This window comes from Metopolophium dirhodum, chromosome 6, assembly GCF_019925205.1.
Source record: "Metopolophium dirhodum isolate CAU chromosome 6, ASM1992520v1, whole genome shotgun sequence".
NCBI classification, from domain to species: domain Eukaryota; kingdom Metazoa; phylum Arthropoda; class Insecta; order Hemiptera; family Aphididae; genus Metopolophium; species Metopolophium dirhodum.
In genome coordinates this window covers 19,748,026-19,767,299 of record NC_083565.1, presented here as the reverse complement: position 1 = coordinate 19,767,299, position 19,274 = coordinate 19,748,026, and the positions used below count along the sequence as shown (strand labels likewise).

The following is a 19,274-nucleotide window of genomic DNA, read 5'->3' as shown; positions in this document are numbered from 1 at the left end:
AAGTGTATCAAAAAATTACGATTTGGAAATGGGAATCAATATGGTAACAGTTATGTATGTACTCACTGCTCATATTTACGTAATTTATCATTACTATTGGTTTTCGTTTTTATTTATTACTATAGTACAATACAGTACGATAGTGCGATAAAATATATTAGGGAAAATATAACTGGCTTCAAATATATACAATTACCTAAATTATATTATTATAAACGATGGCAACATAATAACCATCATGTCGCGGTGTTTTTCATATATTATACATTGTTCAATCACAATATAATGATATTAATTAATACGATTAACGGTCGACGGCTTCTAACATGTTGGATAAAATCGCCAAGAATATATACATAATAATATAAAACATAAGTCTTATTCAAAAGAAATCTTATTAAATTCTTAAAAATATTTGTGGTTGCCGTGCTGGTACTTGAGAGGTCATGGATGGCCATCACCAATAGATAGGCTCAATCGACTCGATCGTAGTCACATATTTTACCTACCGATCGCGGAATTATTATGTACTGAACGAAAAAATTGAGTTATTCATTTACCGTGTACAATATTGGATGGACTTGAGACATTTATGTGTTATGCGTATAGTATAGGCGAATTAAAACAATTTAAGCTGTGTTTATACAACGTGAAATTACGAGTTAAAATCCTGACCCGTCGATACGCGTTTTTTGGGGATAACGGAAACACTATAGATCCGTACAAATTGTGGACATATTATAGTCGTATGCAGTTGTATAGACAACAATATACAATAATGGTTATAAAATCGTGAACCATAATATAGTCTATAAATAGTATAAAATATTATTATAGTTTAGAAATATGTATTGAAAAAAAAAAAATGACGAGGTCAGATCGACGTTTTCGATAGAATACGGTCGACTCTGAAGTAAAATCTGTCCCCAAATAATAATATATTATAATCTCCCCAATAACATTACGTGTGATTTATTTACAAGCACGATTGAGCTGCATTTCGATCGCTATATATACTATCACAGTGTTTATAATATAATATGATATAAGTACTACAATATGATACTAATACGGTATACAACTATACGAACAGTATAATGTAATATCAAAGGACCAAAACACGATGCCATCGTGTCATCGCGATATGGGCGCAAACCGTTTAATTCATATGATTTGTGTGCGTGTGTTCGGTTATAATGTTTGTAAGTGGGGTGTCGACCTCGCAGACTCGACTACCGATCGATCATCGGATCACCGGCCCGACGGTACCGTGGTAGATCAAAACCAGCTGTCGACGTTATAACACGTTACTGCTGCCGTGTGCTTAAAATACGATATTATTATTATTATTCTGATAACGGAAAAAAATATTTAAAAAAAAAAAAAAATACCTAGTAAAACTTAATTATAAAATAAAATAAACAAAATATTATATTGAAATCATGAACGTACTTTTTAACTGACAGTGTGCGGAAAATAATTATTGGAGACATGGGTAAGTCGATTATTCAGCAATTTCTCTTTCCTTTTTTATCATTATAATAGTATTAGTTATACCTACCTACTTTTACAGTGTATAAGCTACAATATAGTAGCACACGGTCCTACTTACATTTCTGTGTTATAGTTATTTAGTTAATTTCTCTCGAACAATCGACTTTTGGTCGTCGCATTCTCGCGATTCTCGCGACGTCCATAGCTGTTATAATTGATATATTATTATAACACGAATTCCTCCATATCATAAATATTATAATGGCGGTTACGTGCCCGTGGCCTAACAAAAAAATGTTCATCGTAGGTATTTAGGTCGGGTGTCTTATATCATAAAATATGCAGTCGGCTAATTAAATCTACCAATATTGCTTAGGCTTAATAAATACGATGTTTAAACAGTATAATATTGTGGATAGATTACGCGTCCGGAGTGCTTAAAAATTAAAACTTGACGTTTTGACTGAGTTATATTGTGGTTAATTTTTTTTTTAAGCTATTTAAGACTTTGTAAGTATACCTGCAGGTGACCCATTTGTCATGCTGCTGAACACTCGCGGTCTGTATGAGTTGTTCGGAATTTGTTGCTTGATAAATGGGTGGTAACCACAGCTGGTATACAATTATTATACCTATAACTATATAAGAACTTTGTAAGTTAGGTTTAATTTTGACTCAATATTAATTATAATAATATTACGAGTTTATATTTTAATGGGAATTAAACGCGTAAGTAGCAGGTAGGTCAAACTTTTTCAAACTGTTAACAATTACAATCCGGAAAACACCGAATACGATTTTCTTCGTTTTCATCCACATACAATGTATAATGTACACGTTTTCAAACCTTATTAAATTTATAAGATTCTTATAAAATAACCGTTTACAATATAGCAATAGATCTACTCGCAAGCTTCTTAAGAAACATAAACAAACGGTAGACATAATACCTTCTTATTTTTCTTGTTAAACAGCATTTGTTATATTCGCGTTTTTAATATTGTTATTTTGTCTTCCGAGAAAAAAATAAATTAAAACAATCTCATCTCCACCGGTAAAAAAGCGTAAAACCGACAAACGACCTTCGTTTTGAAGATTACACGAAGACCGTTTTTGTATCCACGTACCCACCTATTGTCCTATTTCAAATTAAAAAAAAAAGATACCTTTACGGTTTAACTTTATCTTTACCTTTATTACAGGTATTGTATGTTTATATATATATTTATATTTATTGTATAATAATGTGTAATGTATGTGTGTCGGAATGTTACGTACAAAACTACATTTAGCCGACGATTCCTACGAAGAGAACATATTATTTTCTTACATTATACAACCGGTTTTGTGAAGAGGTTAAGGCTGTAAATTGCGATACTATGATAAAAGTGTGTGAAAAGTAGATAAATATTCGATATGGACAGTGATACACGAAATTACGCAATAAATTAATCTCTACGAACAAAGGTGCAAAAATTAACAAGCAATTACGACAAGACAATAATCGTATTATTATTGTAACCAAAAAATCGATCGACATAATATTATTTCAGAAGACTTTATTATGAAATCGTCTTCTACCGAGTTCATCGTTCAAAACAGTCATGTTCGTAAACACACTTAAATTAAATATTAAATATTATAACCATGAATACGTGTGTTTAATTTCATAGGTGCATACATAATATTATTTAATACGTACGTAGGTACGTGGAACGTCATTTGGATACTTAAACCACAAGGACAAGGGCATAGGAATTTATTTTTCTCAAATTAAAATAATACTATCTCTATAGAGTCATATATTATTAATGCTAAGTACAGTTTTAAATTATTGATATACAACAAGTTAATATAATTTTAATTTGGAAACATCGAGTTCTATAATTTTTTTTTTAATATCGACCGTGGTATGATACAAGGTATATTATACTCTATACTTGACAATAGTATCAGTTATCAGTGATCAAAATAATTACACATTGAACATAATATAACGCGAGTCACATATTATCAGGAACATAATTTACATTTGCTTTCCAACTGTCATGGTAATATGCGGTAGAATATTACAACACAATAATATAATATGGTTAATGTTATAATTTATTATGCTTTGGATTTTTTAGAACCTAAAATTGAATAATTATTTTATTAAGTATTAGTTGTATTACACGTTTGTAACGAATCTTTTAACAACAATTTGTTCAGCATGATCACGTAAAATAAACATAGCTAAATTTGTTTTATTTTTTTAAAAAAAAATTTTTAATCGCGTAATATTTTAAAACTATTCTAGGTATTTCTTGTTGGTTATGAATCCATTAACTTTGAATTTTCAAAAGCCAATTTATAAATATTTTAATTTTAAATGCTCAAAGAGATAATTATTTTTTAAACTGTTGTATGCTTATTAATGTAATAAAGTTGTATAACTATTTGAAGTTTTAATTGGTGGTAGGAAAATAGACAAATATTTCATTCGGCTAGACTCAGTAAAATTCAATATAATAGAATTAATGAATCGTAATAGTAATTAATTTTTTTACACAAACATTGAACATTGTTTTTATATGAAACTTACAGAACAGTACCTATTGAATATTCAATATAAATTTAAAGTTTTCTAAATATTTATTTTTTCATTTTTCATTGCATTAATTTGTATCGATTTTACTCAGAATTAAAAGTCAGGAATATCTGATAAAAAAAAAATACGAAATTAACTACGCGGAAAATCTGCAAACTACAATCATTTTAATGCCATGGGAAAAATAAACTGTTGTTGGAAATGGTATGAGAACTTACTAAGGATGAACGATTTTGTTTGATGTTTGAAAGAACGGATAAAGATGTCATGCCATTAAGTTGGGGGAAAAGTGCAATATAATATACTTGGCAGCTAGTGTCATTTCGGAGCAGTAGAACAATATTTGGTTTGATACTCCAAAGTGAGTGGATTACATCATGACATTGTCCATTACTAAATAACTAGTTAATGCTATTGACAAAATTTTAACAACTGAAAATATAAATGCACTAAGGCTTTAGTAGAAATAATCAACGTATATAAAATTAATTTTAGACCTTGAATTAATTATAGGTATAAATAATGGCATACAACATGATATTACTATAAATTATATTGTAATACATTTTACCATGTGGATAATAGCTGGTATTTACAATTACTGAAAAAAACAATATTAATACCTAATACATGGCGAAATTCGAACAATAAATTATGCTTAAATTTGAAAAAATGTTCCCATATGAGACTATTTTAATCGACAGTTTGAATACAACTTTGTACCTTTTTGTTATCTTAAGTTATTTTCTATGAATATAATAGTAAAGTCACTGGATGTCTATAGTACCCACTAAAATGTTTAAAATTTGATACTTGTGGGTAGTTGGATAGGAGATACTATAATATTACTATATTCATTGATCTTAGAATATTCTAAAATCAATGCTATATAGGTATACAAATATAGGTAATAATAACATTAACACATACCTGCTACTAGGTATTAAGTCTATTAAGTATTGACATAAAATATATTACATATAAACTATGTATATATGATCTAGACCTAGTCAGTAGTCACTACAATAGTAATGATGTTATGTTAAATTTCATAAATTTAATTGTTCAGAAATTTCGAACAGGATATTTAGGACATTTATTATAATTCAATAACAAAAATAAAACCTTATCATGGAAATTTCCTACCTGCAGCCCGGCTGCAGGTACCTACTTATATTTTAACATCAGAATATTAGCCATTTTGAACTTTTTGCTAGGAAAATTAGTATTAGCTTAGTGATTAAAGTCTAATAGTCTGACACCCGAAATAAATAAAAATATACTTTAACGTACTTACGTTTCTTTGGTATAAATTTCATACACCATAGTATAGATATAATAACAATTTTGTATTAAAGTAATTATAATCGATGGTCTTCTGTAGAAATCTTTTTTTTTTGATATATATACGTCTAAAGTTAACGTAGTCATCACTCAAAATTTAAACAAAGGTTTAAATTATTAATATCAGCTTTTTGGATTACGAACAATAATATATTAATCATATTTATCGTATTTATTTCAACACTCTGGTGTTTTTTCAACATCATTCGTCATTTTCTTGAACACATTCTGTAGAGCTTTGGACAAGTCTATTATTTTTCTACACTTTGAGACATTTGAATATTTGATGTGGTCAAAGTTATGCTCATAAAACAATTGTAAAGATAGTCAACAAAATATTTTAATTCATTGTTTACCATAAGATATACGTTAAATAATGTAGGTATATTATACACAAGTGTCAATTTATTTTACAATAAAATACGATATAGGGACTTCATTCACATATTATTATATATATATTTTTTTTTTATTAAAACAATGCTAAAAATATTGTTATAATCTTGAGAATTGAATTCAAGCACAGTTAATTATTTGTGAGAAATATATACGTGATTATCGTGAAACAATACTACAAGTCTACAACTACTGTTATCTTTGTACTACTTTACGTATAAATCGAACTAAATACACTGGTCACTGATATGCGTAATTATCATATTTTATATTGTATATGGAAGGAGCACGTTGTTTTCGATATTTTAATTTTGGAAAATTTGAGATAGGTAAATACATAATAAACAATTTTAACATTTAATACTGCCCTTTTTCGATATTATGCGTCGAGTCTACTACAAACTTTTAATTTTCAAACAACAACCTATTTTTAATTGCATTATCTGAAACAGAAGATTTATCGAAATATTTGTATGTTTAGTGTATAAATATTAAATACTAAATATTGAAGTAATAATTTAGTAATATTATATCGTGGAGTTAATAAAATTAGTTGAGTGTATAATACGTGTAATACACATTTTACAAAGTAGGTTAATAGCACTCATCTTAGCACTTCAAACATAGGGAAAATCAAAATAAGTATCCAAACAAAAAAATATAGTTCTATGTTTTTATAAGAATATGATAAATGTTGGAATTACGTCTTGTACCTATCTTAAATTTTCCGAAAAGAAAACTGTAAAAAAAAATAAAAATTAAGTAACCGTATTATCGATAATGAGTGTTCACTGATAAAATTAATCACCAATCACCGTCGTATAATATGTATAATATAGTGATCCACTGTGTGATTTTTTTAGGCTTTTATTGTGTATAAAAAATTGTTTTATTAAATAACAATAAAATATATTGCGTGTGTGATGTATAATGTATATTTCCTGTCGAACTGTCATTATTAAACATTAATTTATAACGTAAAGATTGAAATCTCATTCCTTTCCTCTTTTTTTTTTTGTACATTGTAATAATTTTACAATCACTGATACGCAATGACACACACACTCATACAGGCATACCCAAGCAAACTCGTGTACCACTGTACCTATATTATATTATATGTTTATCCCGCATGAAATGACCTAGACATCGTTCCCCACCAAATTTATTTAGTTTCAATATAGATAAAAAACCTAATAAAACAATTATCATTATAATATTATTATCGATAAATAGGTATAATGTAGTTATAATACATAAACACATCAGGTCTGGTACCTATATTAAATTTATTAAAATTCCAAAAGTTAAAAATTTGCATTTGCACGAGATTTATAATCTCAATATACATCCGGGTGCCCAATTAACGTTATTATTTATTTTGCTATGTTGCGATATTGTATGCTATCAGTATTAATTACCTATTAATAATTATACAATGTAATGCTGTTGTAAAAATTGTAAATACATTATTGAAAAAAAAAATTACAAAATATGATTTAGATTTTAGTTTCAATTAGGTACTTCAAAATATACGAAATGAAAAAAAAACTTTTAGACGTAAATCAACTCGAATCTATGTATCTAATGTAATATAAAAGTACCGAGGTTAAACTTGAGTAGGTGTATTCAGAACAAAGCTAACAGTTAATGAACACTGAAAAAGTGTAAAATGTTCATGTTCATTATTTTATAATGTAGCGTTTCTCGAGTTCTTTTATGTAGGTATATTATTAAATTTATCTTGAACTAAAACTTTGTTTAGTCTCGTAAAAATATAACATACAAATAATAACATAACAAATTTCGTTTTTGTGACATTTTATCATATTATACGGGTAAAATTTGTATCATTTATACCAACTTAGAAAAAAAAAAATACTATAAACCTACTCTACTTATTTAATACAATTTGAATATTAACCTCGGAACTACAATAGATTTTGTTCTTTAATGTTTGATTTAAAGTTGTGATTTATAATATTTATTATACGATTAATGAATATCCAATATATTACATAGATTTTATTTGTTTCAGAACTTAGGTTTATTTTCATGTTGTCGTTATGGATCACTGCAGCCAGTTCATTGTACAAAATCGGTATCGGAATTGCCGATGTAACTGGGCCTGCAGCAGGTGTTACATTTGTGAGTATTATTTTGATTTTGATTTTTTATGACAAATTTTATATAGTAACTTACCGTTGGACATTATATTACTTGAATAAAAAATTCACCCTGTTGCAATCCTTGCACCGACAATTGAAGCAGTACTAAAACAGACCCTTCTCACCCGGAAAGCAGTAATTTATTGCAATAAATCATTTTAAAAACAAATTAACAACAATTGCAATTTTTATAGCAGTCAGCTTAAAACGTTGCAGATGATTTTTTAATAATATAATAATGGTTGTATAATATTATTTTGAATTTAAAAATCAAATATCTAACATGTATATTAAATAATAAATACCTATTGTATTTATATAAAGTTGATTAAACGAATATTTTCTTTATTTTAAAGGTTTACCTATATGCTGTTAAACTTAATTGTTAATATACATTCCAATATTGATTAGGTACAATTTGGTAGAACACAATTTATAATACATTATTTGCATACTTCAACATAATTATAATTATATTTTGATAACCCACTCACATCTCTTTCATATTAATTTTGTTTTAATGACTTTATGAGTTATAAGTTTATAACTAAGGAATATAGTCGGGGTTCAAATATTTCATAAACATCATGATTCAATTAAATTAACTAAAATCAGTTAACTATAATAATGCATATTATCGCTAGAAAAATGAATGTTATAATAATATTACCATACAATATTGTAAATTTCACAGTTAAACATGTAGGTATATTTCTGAGGAATGCCCAAAATGAAAATCGATACACATAATAACTCTTAATCTGCTACGCAATATTAAAGAAGCCCTGAACGAAGACGAAGCGCCTTTACTTCTCAATGTAAATTTACTTTTATTTAGTATTATAAACATTATCAAATCAAACATTGGGGATATTACCATGCTGTTATCATAAAATACGTGTAATAATGTTGGCTAACAACAACCCCATGGCCGTCGAACCCGTAAATCCATAGGTAGATAATAAAAAATAAATTTTCAATTGTTCAAAAATTATCAATAATAGGCATTTATAATAATTATTGTATAAAATACGTGTAATAATGTCTTATTGGAGTTAAAATACTGAACAGGTAGTGTCGAATACAACTCGAAAATCGTGTATTTTATAAATAAAGAAAAATCGGAAACAATTAATAGTATACGGAATTTTTCGAGTAAAAAGTAAACAGTCGATTCGAGACTTAACTTAGTGAATTATTTAATGGAGGTAGGAATACAAAGTAAAACAAGGACAGTTTAATCGTTTTAAAGGTGGTACGGGAATAAAAATAAATATTGTTTTTACTAATAGTAGGTAAACGTAACGATTGTAAAAACACAGAAAGAGGTGCCTCGAGTCTCAAACATCAAAGCAATCAAAAACAAATGTATATTGTAAATTAAAATTAAATAAAATGTTGAAAATTCATATTGTTAATTCGTTTGTTGGTTTAAATTATCGTATAGGAAATTACCGTTTACATGGGTAGTAAATACTACACTATAGAGCGTTGAACTATTTCTCCATCACCATATTTCGACGTTTTAAAAGAATATTCATGTACATTGTACAATGTACATTATAATAACTAATAAGCAATACACATAATAAATGTATGTGTGTATGTGTGTGTGTGTATAATGATAGAAGTATAAAACAAATTATTGGGTACCTACTAAACGTCTAAACAATAAAATTTGTGAATTATATTTTGCGAGGAATCGTTGAAAATATATCATTAAAATTAATTATTATTTTATGTATAGGTATTTTATGACGGATCGGATTAGTATTTACAGTTTATATTATTATTAAGTGTTCTAAATTGTATTTTAATACGATGTCACGACTCGAGCGTACTATTTGTCGGTCGCGTGATTTCCAAAATTGTATTTTCCTTGAAGTTGCCCGTAGGCCACTGTTAAAACTTTTATATTATAAAGTCAATCCATTTGTAATTTTAATTTACAATAAAAACTCGCCAAGACGGAATCGCTTGGGACCGTGCAATTTTTCGTCTTAAAGGAGTTTCCGACTTTGGGGGGTTCGCATTCATTATGTATTTGAACCGGGACTAAATAAATTGTCACCGGGGTTTCCGTTTTACCGAAGTTTTACTGTAATATTATATAAGTCATCGTTACGAAAACCGTTCAAACTTGTGCACATATTACATATAGGTAATTTATTAGTAGGTATAAGACTTATATGACTGCTTACAATAAACCAAAGATTTTAAATGTATTAATTATTAGCGATTGTACAAAAAATTGAACTCTATTATTAAATATACTACTTGACCAAGAACAAAGCGAATTTCATACGAATATTTTCGACGGTGCAGATTAAGTGGCTTATTTACGTCAAAATGGAGACGACAAAATAATATTATAATGACAATACGGCTACGAACCAACGGCGATTTTGTTCGTCTTCGAATTTCTCATGACATAATACATCATCATTCATCAGTAGAGTGAATATTAATATAACCATTATAACAATGTTATATTATTTCGAGTGTTATGTATATGTTTATAGTACATTCTTACCTAATTAATATTGAAACCGTTGATTGTGTAATATTATTTAGAAATTGATTTATTTTCTTTTACCTCGGATTATAATATTGTCAAACAGGTTTTATGAAAGTTTTGATGACACGTTATACTAAGATACATATTATATTAATACGTTACCCATACGCTAATCACAACACTGAGATGTATAATAATATATTAATTATTGCCTATTTTATATTATGACCCGTGTGTATTGTTTAGTTGGGATACGGAAAAATGGAACAAAGCGGAGAGGGAATCCATTTGCGACAGTTTTCCAGGGCGTTTATAATTGAAGATTCGACATCTAGAATAGCATTCGTCAGCATCGATTCCGCGATGATGGGTGACCAAGTGAAGAAAGACGTGAGTGGAAAATCGAATATACCTATTAGCTATTATTTTATTATATTATAAACTATAATAATAATACAGTAGATTCTCAATTTGTAGGTTGTGTAAATTCTGAAAGAAAAAAAAATGAATTGTCACGCGATCTTTTCTTCAATATCGTTTAACGGAGTCCATATGAGTTTCTAACGATTGAATTACATTTTATTCTTCGTATCAGTAGAAATGACACAGTTCACAAATTTTAGAATACGGCTTACAGAAATGATTAAATATTCATATTTTGATAGTATTAAGCACTTATATACAAATCACTTAAAAATTCAAACAGCATTCGTTGTCAGATTTATATAATAATATAATGCGTCCTAAGCCTTCACTTTTCAGGTATCATAACAATAATGTATAATATCGATTTCCACTGAACTTTAACAGTCTTATATTATCATATTACTTCTTAGCAGTATTCATTATTTAGATTACGAATTAAAAATTCCTGTTTTTCCCGATTATTTTTTTTTTAAACTGGTAATTTTACTTTTTATCCCCCACCCCTCCCTCGTGATCAAAAAAGTATCAACTAGATCCAATTCACTACCAGAAACCAAACTTAAAGTTGTAATGGAAAATTGAATTTTTTTACTGTTTCTTAAAAGTAAAAACAAACACATTTATCGCTCTTCTTAGAATTTAAAAGTGATTAAAATTGAAAAAAAAAACATTCTATATTTGAATTAGATACTTCTTAATTTATTATTTTACCATTACAACGCAATCCAATATTATTAATGGATATTGATGAAAACGTTCACGGCGAACAATTATAATATTGTCTGTCGGCCGATTTGTTAAAACTCGATAACTGGAAATTAAACGTACATGTAGGTATAAATTTAAAGAACTGTTATTTTTTTTTTTTTTGTCTTTCTACATTCGAGAATCTACTAAATAATATTATGATATTGTCGTAATAGTTTGATTGACGATGAAATATATTGCAATGTGTAATCAAACGACGAATACGATTTGAAGGTATTGAAAAAATTGAAGGAGAAGCTACCGGGCATGTACGACACGAATAACCTTATGCTTTCGTCGACGCACACACACTCGACGCCGGGAGGTTATATGTTACACATGCTGTTTGACTTGAGCACATTGGGTTATGTTCAACAAACCTTAAACTGTTTAGTAAAAGGTATTACATTGGTGAGTCAAAAAACAAGTTATATTTGAATTCTCATAAAATACGCGACGCGTGTTTGTAAAAATACCCATAATATTTGTTTTGAAAATGGGTTACGCTTCAAGGCGAATGAAAATACTTCGCTCGACTTTTTTTTTTTTTCGTTTCTTTTGATATCATACACCTTGAATGAAAAAAAAAAATATTTGACTTTTTCCGACGTATATTCAAATACGTTTTTGCGCGTACCAGAAATTAAAGATTTTCGTCACGATTCGGCTTTGATATTATAATAATATCATTATGATGTTACCAGTAAATTTATAACATCATTATACATTAATGGAAATACTACGGCACCTATATATGTTATAATATCCATTTAAAATATTAATATAATAACAGTATAATAATATTATGATGAGCAATGATAATATTATTAGATTTTTTTTTTTTGAAAAGCGGTCTTTTTATAAAACCTTAATATTTTGTATACTTACACTGATATGATTTTTATAAATAGAGTATTCTACGGGCCCACGACAAATTAGATTATGGACGTGTATTTGTTAATAAAGGTGAACTAAAAGGGATTTCGATGAGTAGAAGTCCTCAGTCATATTTATTAAATCCGGAAGTCGAACGCGCGCAGTAAGTAGTATTTTATTTCATACCATACGTCATGCAATACACTCGTAGGTACTATAATATATTATACGCAGATAGAAAAATATTATTGTTTAGTGTTGTTGTTAATATTAATATTTTTTATTGCATGCGGTAATAATGATAATATTGGGGGACGGAGTGGTCGAGCGGACTAAGGCGTCGGCCTTGACGCAGCCGACCCGAGTTCGATACCTTGGTCGCGGGCGGCTTTTTTCTTCGGGCAAGTCACGGTGTCCGGAGAACAAGTGCCGCCATCTCCCACCCGGGCATGGCAGATACCTACGGGTGCCCAAATTAAAAATTCTACCAAAACAAATCACGATTAAACAAATCTACAGTGCCCCCCCTACAGTGCCACAGGCTAATGACCTAAGTAGTCGAAGCCTTAACCCAAAATAAAAAAAAAAAAAAAATAATGATAATAATTCACTAAGGATTTTAATAGAAAACAAAATATACGCGAAGGTAATCGATTTTTGCTGTTGGCAAATATATCATGAGCGTTTAATACACAGGCGATCGTCGATGAGGGAGAATGGGGCATTTTCACCCCCCCCCCCCCCCATTTCAAACTTTTTAAGATCAAACGCGAGACATAATAGCAATATTTTCCATATTATATTTAATATTATTTATATTAGGGGTACCTGTAGGCTGTAGGTAAATATTGAAAGGCGACTATCGTCTATCGTATTATATTGTACCCTTATAAAACATCTTATGTATTCCGGGTGGAGGTGGCAAAGGGATAATTTGACCCCTCCCCCCTCAATACCGTAGTAGCGTAGTATGTTTTAGCCCGTGTCTTCCCCTGCAATGCCATAGTGCATGGTTAAACAGGTGTCGCAGATGATATTCATATTTCCATATAGAGTTGCAGAATTCAGCTGTGTTTACAGACACGCGAGTTTATCGTAAACATTGATAAATAACAATTTTCAGAACAAAGTTACCCAGTATAGTTTAGTAGAACTTCAGTTATAATTAAGTTTCTTTATCATAGTTTTAGTGATCGGACTGACATGGTGACGAAACTCGGCTTGCAGGCGGTCTTTGTTTATTACGATATGCGCACAGGGAATCAAATTTAAATAATTTAAAACACTCATTAGGTATATAGTTGGTGATAGACCACTTTGCACATAATCAAACGCGTCGTTTAGAATTCGTTGAATAAAATATAAAGATTGGTTTATGCTAAAATATGGCGTTAATTAAAAAATATTTACTAGGTTTTATATTAGTATGGTCCTTTGATTTATTTACTATATTTTATATGATAAATAATTGTAATAGTTAAGATGACGTCACACCCGCATGTATAGTATAGTACACTTTTTATAGTATAATAATATTAACCATATGATACAAGCCTCCTTTCGTTTGTTAATCGGATCGCTGTTCATGATATAGATACGAATATAACGTCGACAAGACTATGGTGCAGCTGAAGTTTGAGAGCGAGTACGGTGTACCGCTGGGCGTGATCAACTGGTACGCGGTACACGCGACCAGCATGAACAACACCAACAGGCTCATTTCGTCGGATAACGTCGGATACGCGTCGGTGTTGTTCGAGCAAAAGATGAACCCCGACAGTTTCATAGGAAAAGTGAGTGTCGCGAGAAGGCATATAATATATTATAATGTCCTGCAGCCGGTATAGGCGCAAGTATTTAGGGACTAAGCCAAAAACTCGAAGGTTTCACATTATTACATCACACGAAGACATTTTCGTCTCTACGTAGAAATCTTCAGCCCCTCCTCCCCCCCCCCCCCCCCAAATCACAAACAATATTTGCGCCTATGCCCGCAGGTTCTGGACGCTTATACTGGCGATTAGATTTTTTCGGAATGACCGATGATGGACACGTGTCGTCTTTTTTTCGCACAGGGTCCGTTTGTGGCTGCGTTCGCTTCGTCCAACCTGGGAGACGTGACACCCAACATCAAAGGTCCTCGGTGCCAGAAATCGGGAAAGTCCTGCGACATTCCCGGACCTTCGTGTGACGTCGACGAACTATGCGTGGCTTCTGGACCGGGCGACGACATGAAAGAGAGCACCAAAATAATCGCGCGGAGACTGTTCGACAGAGCGTATGTGAGTTTGTTTTATAGGTTAGGTTTATATACCTGTAGGTAGATTATAGGACGTGCCGATATTATCTATTTGAATAATATTATATAATACAAATATTTACGAACTCATTTTATTCGTCATATGTACAACTCGTTAAAATGAGTGTCACGTTATAAAATGAATTGTATTATATGTACCTATATAGTTAATACGCGGAAGAGTAATGTTCTCGACTCCAGACGTGAAGGTAATTTTGTATCATGTGTTTTTCAGGAACTAATGGCTGGAGAACCAATCACCGAGATCAAAGGACCGATCAAGTCCATACACCAGTTTGTGGACATGACCACGGAGGAAGTAGACTATATGACGCCCGGAGGAGAAATGGTCAAAGGAAAGGGGTGCAAACCTGCGATGGGTCATACGTTTTCATCGGGCACCATCGACGGGCCGGGTTTGTTCTCGTTCGAGGGCGGCTCCAAATCCTCGAACAATCCTCTCTGGGACCTGGTGACGAACTTCGTGCCGAAGCCTAGTCCGGAACAGGTGGAATGCCACGCGGAGAAATCGATTTTGATATCGACCGGAGAAGTTAGTGAAACCAAAAATACGACGATATTATAATATTATATAATATTACGGCCGTTGGACCGCAGTCGTGGTAATACTAGTTTTTCGGACGTATTTTTGTTTTTAGTTTAATTATCCGTTGGCTTGGTCGCCGAAAATAGTTACCACTCAGTTGGCCGTTATCGGACCGTTGATCATAGCTTGCGTCCCGGGCGAGTTCACGACCATGTCGGGGAGACGTGTGAGAAAAGCTGTCAGCGACGTCCTTTGCAAAAACTCTTGGTGTACAGTAGTTATCGCGGGACTTTGTAATTCATATACCGATTACATAACCACACCCGAAGAATACAAGGTACGAACAATAGAAAATAGCATATAATATTTATAATTTTATGTACTCGCGACACGATAGTCCATACACATTATCAAATAAATTAACATTTTTTACGAACTTTAATTCTAAAGTTTATACTTACGTTTAAGAGAAAAATGTATGGTTCAAATTTGAAGACATATAAATCTCGCTGTGCCTAATAAAAAATAGTAAAAAGTTTGATCGACGTGTTGCGTAGTAATAAGGCTAGCCTATACTTTAAAATTACTTTGTATGTGAGAATTGCGATAATTATATTCATCAAAGAGGGTTTTAAAATTAAGGAGAATTATTTTATACGTCTTTGTAAGCTTAGAAATATTCTTCAAACTATATTATGTGTTAATGTATGTATAAATCATATTTCTTCAAAATACATGTTTGTTAGCAAATCACCGATATATGTGCAGTTCATAGATGAAAATAGAAATTATAGAATACACTAAAAATTTATATATGCGGATATAGGTATTAAGGTTCTTTTTTTATTTCACAACACTATATGCAACGTATTCTGCGTATTTAATGCGATCACCTAGAAAAAAATTGAAAATAGACAAAGCTTATACGAACTAATAACTATAATATTATATTATTATTGCATTTATATACCTACAGCTGCAGCGTTACGAAGGTGCGTCCACGTTGTTCGGACCGTACACGTTGCCCATTTACCTGAAACAGTTTACGAAATTGGCCGAGGCGTTACTGGACAGCGACGTCAAACTGGACCCAGGTCCTGACCAGATCGACCTGAGACCCGAAGTGTGGTCGCTACTGCCGTCTCCCATGCGCGACTCTCCGATGGGGCGTCACAGTTTTGGGGACTGCATCGAACAACCACCGTACTCGGCCACGTGGGGCCAAACGGTTAAAGCGAAATTTGTAAGTACAGTGCATTACGGTATATCCGTTTGGGTACGATTCATAGGTATTATAGCCGTATAGGTACAATTTATAGGTTATAGCAGGGGTCGGCAATAGGCGACTCGCGGGCCAAATTCGGCCCGTGGACGGAAAAAACTGGACCGCCAAGAATATTATTTGTGTTTAGAATTTTACATTTAGCCAAATGATAATCATTTCATATATGTTGTCTCCAGGTATCAGGTCATCCTAGGAACAACCCCATGTTGGAACAGACGTTTTTGACGGTTGAACGGCTCACGGACGATTTAAATTGGAACATCGTCGCCACTGACGCCAATTGGGAAACCGAGTGAGGAGACAAGAGCGCGCTTTCGTCGCAGTTTTTCACAGAATTCACAAGACATATTAAGTTTTATATGATTTTCCACAGGTTCATATGGAAGTCCGTTTCGTGGATTTGGGCCAGCAGCGTAGCGGAAGTCAAATGGACAATACCTGAAAACACTACACCAGGGCTCTACCGCCTTAGGCACTTTGGATATTTTAAAATGTATTTTGGAGGTGGAAGGCTCGGAAAATACTTTGGCACTTCGGAAACGTTCAAAGTGTCGAAGAGTTAGTGCTAACGTCAGTTTTGTTTCAAAACACATAATTAAATTTTTTCCATTTTACCTTGAGAGTATGTTTGGTATCAGTTCCTGGCTATAATATTGTTAAAATAAGAAACCCACTTTTTCCCTCCAAATGTCAATTTTGATTTTTATAATATTTTTATGATACGATTATCGCAAACATTATTATTTATTAAATCATTTCATATATGTACGTGTTAAACAATAAACATATAATATTAAAGTAAATCGATATTTATAATAATTGTGGTGCCGTTCACACTTATCATATATTGGTAAAACCTAATAACTAATATAATATAATCATGTCGACGAAAAGAAATTGTGTATCTATTCAAAATACTTATACCTATATAATAACGGTCTGGGTCAATCGACCAACAACTATTCGACCGACAGGACAATCGACCGACAATAATATTATAAGTAGTAATTTAATTTCACTTTTAATTTGTATGCTTATTTTAAAAATCTGTACATAATGTATATTATTTTTGAAGTAGGGTCATCCGACCACCCCGTCATGTATAATTGTATCCCCCATATTACCCATTGTATAGATTATTACAGATTGTATATATTCTTGTTTTATAATAAAAAAAAAATATATATGTATATTATTGACTATGTTTACATTTTCTTTTTAATATAGTATAGTAATAATATTAAATAATGATAAAAATCGTCTTGTAATAAATAGTAATGGCTAGTTAAAAATAATTTAACCGGGAACCTATGTCATATATACATATAACTAATAAAATATATTGCTGAATTCACTTTCTCATCAAACAAGATACTGTTGAAGAAAATCGAAGCAATTTTACCGCACCAAACCGTAATGACAGACACAAAAATAAAAATAATTTTAAAAAAAACACACATCATTGTAAAATTATACATTAATCGTTCCACTCAGAATCTAAAATAATTCAATTTACACTGACATTATTGGAGATTAAAATGTTATAGAAATAAATTGGTCATAAAATAGATAAGCGATCATTAAAAAAAATGTATTATTAACATTATGCGTAGATTTTTAAAATCAACATATAAATTAAAAATTAAATTAAATTACTACTAATAATATTATTGTCAATCGATTGTCTTGTCGGTATTTTGGTTGTCGGTGGATTGACCCTGTCGGTTAATTGTTTTGTCGGTATTTTGGATGTCGTTCGATTGTCCATATCCCACATAATAGGTATATTGTTCATTATTTGATATGATTAATATAATATAGGTAATATAGCCATATAGATAGATACATGATAAGTCGTAATATTATAACCAACAGGTGTATTCTTTTGTTGATAGGTAGGTACTGTTTGATAATGTGAAAATAAAAATAAACAGTAAAAAATAGCAAATATGACAATTATCAACATATTATGACATGTTTGAATTACTTTTTTGAACTTTTCAACAAATTGCTTGTATTAATAAATATTGAATTTTAGTTTTTTTTTATCATGGATATTAAAATTAATACATTTGTAGCGAACCATAATAGGGGTTGAAAACATAAGTTATAAAAACCCGCAGAGTCTCAAGGAATCCATTGACATAATTTTTATTGAAAACGGGTTAAGGAGTTTTTCAGTCTACAGAGGACAGACAATGAAACATTAAAATTTGTATATTATATTGTAATTAGATGGATAAACATACTTATACAGTAATGTCAATGATAAGGAAAACATTATTCGTTATGGTACAATCGCATAGAACTTAACTTTAAATAGACGTTTTAAATTGTTATTTAAATTGATTTATGAATTGTCTGAATATATAATTATATTTTTATTTAAGAAGAACATGATATTACGCATTACAATAAGAAGTCAATAGCTACCTACAATATCATGTACCTACCTAAGCTATTTAGGACGCAAAACATAATTCAACTAAAATACTCTTTGGCATTTTTGTTCGATATTTAAGAATAATATTCTTGTGATATATTCCTATAACATCTTTTTACATTGGAAAAAATTATTAAATTC

At 30.6% G+C, this 19,274-nt stretch overlaps 1 protein-coding gene across 3 annotated transcripts; it reads left to right on the top strand.

The window, feature by feature from the left end:
* The first annotated feature begins 1,268 nt into the window (after window positions 1-1,268).
* LOC132946605 (neutral ceramidase) lies at window positions 1,269-17,493 on the top strand. 3 transcript variants are annotated; one of them, XM_061016653.1, is made up of 12 exons: window positions 1,269-1,495; window positions 7,863-7,972; window positions 10,757-10,900; window positions 11,918-12,094; window positions 12,595-12,722; window positions 14,154-14,352; window positions 14,635-14,841; window positions 15,094-15,411; window positions 15,518-15,742; window positions 16,382-16,648; window positions 16,867-16,982; window positions 17,064-17,493. In XM_061016653.1, exons 1-12 carry the CDS (start codon window positions 1,492-1,494, stop codon window positions 17,251-17,253), a joined length of 2,085 nt encoding a protein of 694 aa, XP_060872636.1. In that variant the 5' UTR covers window positions 1,269-1,491; the 3' UTR covers window positions 17,254-17,493. The 3 variants fall into 3 exon arrangements, with proteins under 3 accessions (XP_060872636.1, XP_060872638.1, XP_060872637.1); XM_061016654.1 differs by lacking the exons at window positions 1,269-1,495; window positions 7,863-7,972 and adding an exon at window positions 10,988-11,766 and having other exon boundaries at window positions 10,792-10,900; window positions 11,860-12,094; XM_061016655.1 differs by lacking the exons at window positions 1,269-1,495; window positions 7,863-7,972 and having other exon boundaries at window positions 10,787-10,900; window positions 11,860-12,094.
* Window positions 17,494-19,274: the final 1,781 nt, after the last annotated feature.